This window comes from Triturus cristatus, chromosome 3_2 (assembly GCF_964204655.1).
Source record: "Triturus cristatus chromosome 3_2, aTriCri1.1, whole genome shotgun sequence".
Classification (NCBI taxonomy): domain Eukaryota; kingdom Metazoa; phylum Chordata; class Amphibia; order Caudata; family Salamandridae; genus Triturus; species Triturus cristatus.
This window is the reverse complement of record NC_140584.1, coordinates 591,258,803-591,267,368: the sequence shown is the minus strand read 5'-3', so window position 1 is coordinate 591,267,368 and position 8,566 is coordinate 591,258,803. Positions and strand designations below refer to the sequence as shown.

Sequence of the window (8,566 nt, the reverse complement as noted above, 5' to 3'; positions counted from 1 at the left end):
TCTCTGAAAGCAACACAAGCAGCGTGGCAATGGATCAGTGTTTATCTAAAGTACACTTGCAGAACAAATAACCTCGATTAATAGCACTTCGAAACATGTATTACACCCGAGAACATACGTGAAAGTGCACTTTGGCTATTTCATCTGACACTTTCTTCATTCCTCCTCTCCGGAGCTTCTGTAATGTCTAAAATACATTGCTGATTAATAATGGGTACCCTATATGGAGCAATCACTACAATACCGCCATTTGTAATGCTTCCACTGCTTAGGTTTAAAACCAGTTAATTGCCCTACAATAAGGGAATCCCCCCTCCTCCCCCAAGCAAGTGTTCCAGCTACTAAAAGAATCCTAAAACATACAAATGGTCAAGAAAAAGAGGCAGCCGCTTTAAATAAATTGACGTGGTCAGTAATACAACAGAAATAACTTTTATTTCAGAAAAGTTGTACGCTAGTGTTATTCAGTGCTATTTTTTCGCGAGTAAATTACTCAAGACTTGGCGATTAACGTGAAATTTGAAACTGGAAAATCGGGGCAAACTTTTTGATCCAGTATGTAGTTCAAAACGCTGCATGTTTGGGGTTTGTTGAAAGGGCATTTAAAGCGGGCCCCGTACCATTCATCTTCAATTTTTAAGTGAAGATGTAACCGGACAAACACCCTACATTCAAATCATTCGCGAAACAATCCGCAAAATTATGTTTGCCTACATTCTATATTGCCAAAATACCAAAAAAAAAAAAAAAAAAAAAAATAGAAAATCACATTGCAGTATTCAAAATTTGGCTGAATATCCAACCTTAAAAAAATATATCCACTTCAAAAAAATACAAACTAAATGAATCACTATAAACTGTAAGCAACCTCGCAAATCAACTAGTGTGTGTGTGAGAGAGAGAGCGCGATAGAGAGAATCTGGAGGCACGTTTGGGCCTTTCTTTTTAATTACTATATTCTAGACGTACCACTCCTTTCGAGAAATGACTGAACCATCTACATGTGAAACAAAGTCATCGTCTTCATAAGAGTCTTCGTGGTAGGGGTCAGTGGCCATGGGCGTTTTCATGCCTTCGTAATAGTCCAGCGGCCGTTCGACCCGTTCTTGGTACCTGTTGTAAGCGTCCACACTGTTCCAGTTGGGTTTCTGAATGCTACCCATGTGCTCGCTCAAAATGAGATTGTTCATTGGATGCTGGTCTTTAGTGGAGGTCGCGGTGTAGGGATCTAAATTACCTGTTTGCAGGCCTTCCAACCGTGACTCCTTCTGCATGCCAGACGGCGGGATGTAGTTCTTAGTGAAGTAGTCGCCGCGGAATGTCTGTCTTCTGCGATAGAACGTAACTCCAGCCACAACGATAACAAGGATCACCAAGAGGGCCCCACCCACTGCACAGCCTATGATGGTGCCCAGATTGTCCCCGAAGCTCATGTCCAAGGTCGAATCAGGGGCACGTCCTATCTTGGATAAAGTGGTGGTTCTGGTACCAGTAGTTGCATGAAGATAGGGCACTGTGGGCTCCAAGGTGGGTGTTGTAGGGGGGTCTAGTATGCGGATGCTTTTCTGACCGCTTCGCTCACCAAGTGCATTGGCCACCCTACAGACATAAACCCCAGAATGATTGTGAGTCAGAGAACTACTGAAGAGTAACGTATTGTTCAGGGCCAGTAGCCCTTCAGGCCATTCCTCATCCAACCTACTCCAGGTAAAGTCAGTCGGCGGAGGGTTAGAATCTGCGTTACATCGGAGATGTAAATTCTCACTGCCAACAAACCACTTTCCATCATACCCGGTCACTGAAACCTCAGGGGCGTACAGAATGTCCAAAACGTACGGCAGACGAACAGTTTTCTCCAAAGCTGGATGAGTGACCACGCAAATAATGATCCGACCCTGGGCAAATTTAGTTGGGAACACCCTGTACTCGCTCACAACAGTGACAGTATGGTTTGGTGAAAAGGCAGTTTTTTCTTCGGCTTCACCCAGATCCCCTTCCCAACGAACAACGGCAGCAGGTTTCCCATGGGCGGCTGTGCAAGTGGCTGCAACAGTCATATTCCCTTCATCTATCAGAGGATAAGGCCCACTGGTTAAACTTATACTGGGTTCCACTATCACAGTTACTTTTGTTGTCGACTGAGCATTCCCAAGTGGGAAAGTGGCTGCTTTGCAGACGTACTGTCCTGAATCAGAAAACTGAACATTGTAAAGTGTAAGTGACGCGTCGTGAAGCGACTGGCTCTTAAAAGCAGCTCTACCACCGGGGATATTGCTCCCATACTCCGGGTGGTTGACAGCCACAGTCACTGGGCCCGTGGCATTTGTCTTTTCCCAGGTGATCTGGGTGATGTTCTCGTTGGCTTCGAAGATGCATCTTAGAGTGACGTTCTTGCCCCACACGGCGGTCACTTGGGGGTCAGCCACGATACGCCCCGCTACAGCACCACATGCCTTCCACAGCAGCAGCGTCAGTGCCAGCAGAGACGCTGAGAGCGGCCGCTTGGGCCGCCCCAGATGGGCAGCGGGGTGCTTTGCTCGGTGTGCCTTGATAGACATCGGTATGCAAGTCACTGTGACTGTCCTAGAGCCCACCTGTGGGGGCCGTGGGTAGCTGGGGGGTTCTTCTCTAGAGGCCATTCCCGCCGCTCGTCCCCTGAACTCGTCCTGGTCATGTCGCGGTTGTGCGGCAGGCCCTATGCTTTGTGTTTCGTGATCTGGCAGCACACTGTCCGCCGCATGGGCCACGACCCTCCTCGGTCCGTATGCTGGGTGGGTAGACAGGTGGTCGCTGAACGCCATGTCAGCTCTTTCCTCTACTGGGGCCATTTCGACCAGACTCGACCCTGTGTGTACGTAATGAAAGGAGGTAGAAAGTTCCTCTTCAAACACCACTGATTCCTCTGGAACATGCGTGGGGTGGTCGGTAGTGTGTTCGTTATACCCCATATTGTCCGAATTAATTTTAAGGAAGAACTTGCAGGTCCTGGAGTCATTGAACGTAGGTTGCGGGGACACGGCGGGCGCCTCGCCGTGTCAGAGTGTGGCCGTCGGCTCGCTCTTTATCATGAGGGCTCCTTCAAGTACCCCTGGCTCCGCCCGTGTGGGGCCCAGAGGGCAGACTGGTTCTCTTGTGTTGCCATGGGTCTCCTTGGTGGCCACCTGTTCAGATTTTCCTTGAACAGTCCGCTAAAGACTGCGACCCGTTGTCTGTCCAAGCTCTCGTAACGGACGATTTCTGTCTCATAATTACGGCGAGCAAAACCAGGGCTTGAAGGCATCAAGAGCTCAAAACCAATCAGCTAGCTGAAAACATATCTCACCACCCCAGACAAATGTGATGGCCTTTGATTGGATACGAGAATACTTGTCTTGGGATTGGCTATAGGAATTCTTGTCAGTAGTTTATTTGCTGTGCGGCGTCGGAATTCGCTTGGTGATCACAGATTGGCTACGCCAACTCTCGCCAGTCGTCAGTTGGCTGTAGGAGTCATGAGCCTCTAGCACTGCATGTAGCTGCTGCACGCTCACCCATCAGTCCATCACTGGACTAGCTTCTAGTTCTTAGCAAAACTGTGCCCGGGCCAGCGGTAACTCGAATACACTGGTGGTCCAAGTGAATAGGTCTGGGGCGGGTGAGTAGATTTTCTCAATAAGTCAGTCAGAATAAACCGCTGCTACGCGGCCGCCTAAGCAACAACTATTACGGCACCCCACGCTGCCTAGAGTCACCCGGTCCGTACATAACTCATGCATGCGTCACCTCCTGCAAGCCCCCTCAAGTCCTCTTTCCCGTTGCTCTTCAGCACCGCTGCTTCCCAACCGTGTCCAGGCCCCACCCTTCGCCACGGCAGCAAAAGGTCCCTTAGGGTCAGTCCGACCTCTGGTGAAAGCCTAGGTAAACTGTTTCCTGCTCCAAGAAACTCCACCTCTTGCTGTTGGTGGTCAGCTGAGAGTGCGGTGAGTGACGTATAGAAGAACTTGCTTTCCCCGTCTGCACTCGCCCGGCTTTGGTATGGCATATAGCGCTGCTGGTCTAAGCCCGCGCAGAGGCAGGGCAAAGGCGCGTACGCGTTAACTGCCAAGTTTCTATATTGCCCATGAAATGCTTTGGAGGTGAGGGGACGCTCACACTTGGTTTGGGATCTAAGCCGTTTCTGTTGCAAAAGTACTCGCGTGCCTTCCCCAACCCCGATCACTCTTGGAATAAAACATCACCAGGTAGCTTTTACTATTTGCTGTGTTTATGGAACTTGTATTGCACACTCTGAACGCAGTCGTGTCCATCTAATTGTTTCTTTGGAAAGTAACAGGGAAAGGAAATAGGTAGATCTCAAGAAGAACGATATGCACAGGATTTCGGTGTTAATGGAGTGTGTAGAGTTGTAAAGAATTTATGAGGTAAACGTATTAATGACATTCTGGATGAGGATCTGGAGAATAGAGCTGTTGAAGATTTTAGAAAACGAGACCTGCCCTTAGCAAATGTTCAAACGCGCAGATTTTTTTAGGCTGTTTAAGAGGCATTAGTTGTGTCTTGTAAAGCGTTTGGAGGGGATGTTCACTTACTGGGCACCATGTTGAGGTTTAACAAAGTAATGCCAGAGGTGAAAATATCTGCGTCAAAGAGTGCGGCAGCTGTTTTTGGACTTGAGATATGAAAGACAGTTACTTAGTTTGGGTCCACGTTGTAGAGATCAGGTTATTTTTTAAAACTTAAGCAGAAAGAAAAACGTGGAGAATATTATCCAAAATTCCTGTGTGTGTGCGTGCGCAGAAAATCAGATCGTATTAAAGGTCTCAATTTCTAGAATTTATGTTAAGGAAAAGGCCCACTAATTACTGTTAGGACAGTTATGAATATTAAGTAAGAAATGAAGAAAGCGTTTAACCACTAGTTTTTGGGAAGCCGCTTTTAGTCTCTGCATTGATTTGGATGGGTTCAGTGACAGTGTCCTTGTTAAATTAAGCCTTGCCAAACATCAATAAAATAGTAGTATTGTTATGTTAAAATATGTTTATTTTCAGAAGCATACAAAAAGAAAAACTGTTACATGGTAGAAAGTATAAGCACACTACAAGGTGAAGTATGGAATAGCATACAATTCTGTTGGTATGATGAGCTAGACAGAGCACGGTGTTACCCCACTACCTACATTGTTGAGCTTTTGGTGTTCTCAACTTTTTTGTATCATCAAATGGAATTGCATCGAGTCGAGGCAGGGTTTGCACTAATTTAATCTGCATTAAACGAAACAAGTCTTTGATCAAATATATTGTGGATAGGGTTAAGTGCTTTCAGTATGCTAGTTTGAAAATATCATGGAATACTTCGGCCATACTTTGTCGGAGGCATAATTATAACAGACTTCTTTTTATGTCAAAGCATACCTTACAGCGCATCTCTCTAGGTTTGCTAAAACATCTTGGGAACTTTCAGAAAGCTTCCCTGGGAATCCATTGGCTTGGTGACTTATCACTCACATTTTTGGGCTTTCTATTTGCTGGCTTTATTTGTTATAGACTGTTAAGCTTCAGTTCGTCCCTCCCAAGGAGCAAAGCTTTTTCACACTACTTCTCCTTGTATTCTTCCACAAGTGCTACAGTCTGTAAACAGGCCTGTAAATATTGTTCTTCTCTTTTTACATTTGCGGTGCATAAAAGGCAGAGGTCAAATGTTAGGCTGTGTATTCTGAGAGAGCTTGGTGTTTTCTTTTCTTTCTCGGACTTCAGTCCGAGGATTTATGTCTAGCGCACAACATCGTGTAAATTAACTGCGATTATTTCAGAATATATCATAATTCGGAGAGCACAAATGAAGCAATTTTTTTGTTAATTCTGAAGTGTGTTGGAAACAAATACATTTATGTGATCAAAACAAATTGTTGCAACTTCCACACATTATCGTTATTGCGCTGTATAGTTCTATTAGTGAAACTGTATGTCTGTGCAAATGTAATGGTCATTCTAATTAAAAATGTGTTGTCTTTAATGGCACCGTGCTACCACACCATGCATATTCCCAGTGGTGGCTGGTGACGTTTGAAAGTCGGGGGGGGGGCACAACATGGGGGACATGGCATGAGGGGGAGGAGTAGGGACAATTTCCCCATGCCATTTATTTGAAATAATTGGGGAAAATAATGCATTTTTTACTAGAAAACATCACTGCACAGGAAGCACTTACTGTCAGCTGTGGACGGCAAGATGGCGGCTGGTCAGCCGGCTGAGTGAGCTGGTCCCGGGCGCTCTTCTAGATAATCCCTCCCGGGCTCTCAGCGTTTGGAAGAATGGCGCAATGTAGAGAATCGTGATTTATGGAGCCCGAGAGATCCATATAGACGCAACCGGATGATCTGCAGGCTGTTGTTTTTGTTACCGAGGGACTCGCTGTGGATCCATCAAGTGATCCGATCGAGACGCTACTGTGTGGCTGTATTTTTTCCGAGTGGTGGAAGTAGCGCCGAAACAAGCACCCAAAAATATCAGGATCCCCGGAATTACGGCCGCTTCTAGCAGCCCAGTAAAAGAGGGGAAGGACATGCTACCGGCAACTAGCGAGCTGAATGTTAAAACAGCGGTAAATCGTGGGAAACCGGCTGTTCCAGCTATCTTTAAACCCCCAGACTGTTAAAATTAAGAAATCATTAACGGGAGGGGAGGAAGCAAAGAGAAACGAAAGTACAACAATACCCAGTACCGGCGCGCCTGCAACAACAGCTCCTAGCCCAGGTATGACTTTGCCATCTATCATGACTGTTGGGGGAAATATGCCAGAGGCTTTATCCGGGCACTCAGTAGCGCTGGTGAGTCCTGTAGACAGTTCAGGTGCTGGTCAAACTACACCAATACAAAGAAAAGGAATTGAAGGGGTAGAAACCAGTGTTAAGGATATACTACCCAGCAGTGGCATTATGGGTCCTGTAGTTTTCTCAGACTATTCCGGATGACAGTGAACTGGAGGTTATTGGGGCTCACCATAGAAAGTCTGTTGTTAATCAACCTGATCTCCAAGAGGGGTATCAGATTGACCCTGTAAAGGAAATAGAAGCCCTGGATAAGTTCTATTCATTATCTGACCCCTCTTCGTCTTCTGCGAATGAAAACCTGAGCAGAGACTGGGCATACTACGACACTGACAGCGCAGGCTGGCCGTCTGGTAGAGGGAGTCAGGAAGATATGACCCCGTCTCAAATAGAAACTGTTCGGAGACTTAAAGGACAAAGAAAGTATGAAGATCTTGCCTCTAACAAGGCTCAGGGCTTTTCAGGCTCCATGGTCTGGGACTACTCCTTTTCAGCTTCGGTCGGTATTCTGCTACTGCCTAAAACCGGCGAAGCTTCGCCTTCTGTAAGCTCAGCCCAAGATCCTCCTAAGGAGGTAACATTGGATATGATATATCAGACTATTGTGGCTCATCGTGCTGAAACAAGGCTGGAAAATGCCAGAACCCAGGGGGCTTGCCGTAAGCTACAGAATTCCATCAGGAGGGTAGCCAAGGCGTGCTCAGATATCGCAACAAGGGTCGGTGAGGCAGAGGGGCGAATCTCCATGCTTGAGGACGATCTGGCCACACAAAAAGGGCTCACAGAGGCTTTTAAAAACCAGAAGGATGATGCAATTTGGAAACTTTAGGATTTAGAGAACCGGATGCGACGGAACAACCTTCGGATTCTGGGTATCCCAGAAGGGGTAGAAGGCGGGGCCATTCGCCAGTTTGTCATAGAACTGTTCACAGAGGCTTTCCCAGAGTTAAAACATTGGGAGTGGAAAGTTGAAATACAACGAGCCCATCGGTTTCCTTTTAAAATTCGACAGCAATCTGGACAGTCCCATGTGCTACCTCCGGGCTATTTTGATTTCCCTAAATCATTTTCTTGCTCGAGAAGCCCAATTCGATTTGGCTAGGCCAAATAGGAAAAGAGTGGGGAAGGGATTTGATTTTTTTTGTTAGGCCAGATTTTTGCCAGGCGACAGTTGAGCGGAGGTGGCAGCTCCACCAATTGATCTCTCTGTTTCAAGCCAAAGGGGCACAAGCATTTTTGCTTAATCCAGCAAAGCTAAAAGTGCTGTATCGGGGTCAGATGACATTTTTTCTCTGAAATTCAAGCAAAAGAATTTTTATGCTCTATCTAATGGGTTAAATTGATAGCAGTATAAGTAAATTGAATTCTATAGCTCCTATCTGGGCTGCCCTCGTAGGGCTTTATATAGATTGTTCTATGTTATGAGATGGCTTTTGGCCGTGTAATTAGGGTGAGCTGTTTTTTCTTAAATTTGTTTTTCCACGTAATAGGAGGGGGGGTTTGTCCAGGGGGGCCTCCAGCACCTCATCACCAGGAACCCACAGTCCTGTTGCCGTGTGAAGTGGGTGGGGGGGATGATTGGGAGGGAATGGGTGGAGAGGGCAGGGGTAGGGGTGTGGGGGAAGGGTGGGTTGGGGGGGTTAAATACAAAAAAAATCCACAGTATCATGTTTTGCTTCTAAAATGTTTTTCTTCTTTGACTATGGATGCGGTACAATTCAAATGTTGATACCGATGATTTATTCATGGCCAATTTAGGTC

General features: G+C 46.3%; 2 protein-coding genes across 4 annotated transcripts in view; one reads left to right on the top strand and one right to left on the bottom strand.

Annotated features, from left to right (window-relative positions):
- Nucleotides 1-416: 416 nt before the first annotated feature.
- On the bottom strand, nt 417-3,494 carry NECTIN3 (nectin cell adhesion molecule 3). Its single transcript, XM_085648436.1, has one exon. It carries the CDS (start codon nt 2,946-2,948, stop codon nt 960-962), a length of 1,989 nt encoding a protein of 662 aa, XP_085504562.1. The 5' UTR covers nt 2,949-3,494; the 3' UTR covers nt 417-959.
- A 1-nt stretch (nt 3,495) lies between these two features.
- The window catches only part of TXLNA (taxilin alpha), a 101,684-nt gene continuing 96,613 nt past the window's right edge, over nt 3,496-8,566 (top strand). The window contains exon 1 of one of the 3 annotated variants that reach the window (XM_085648438.1): nt 3,496-3,634. The gene's annotated coding sequence lies outside the window, so the exon portion shown is untranslated. Of the gene's footprint in view, nt 3,635-3,819; nt 4,221-8,566 lie in introns of those variants that run through there. The other 2 variants (XM_085648437.1, XM_085648439.1) reach the window with 2 other exon arrangements.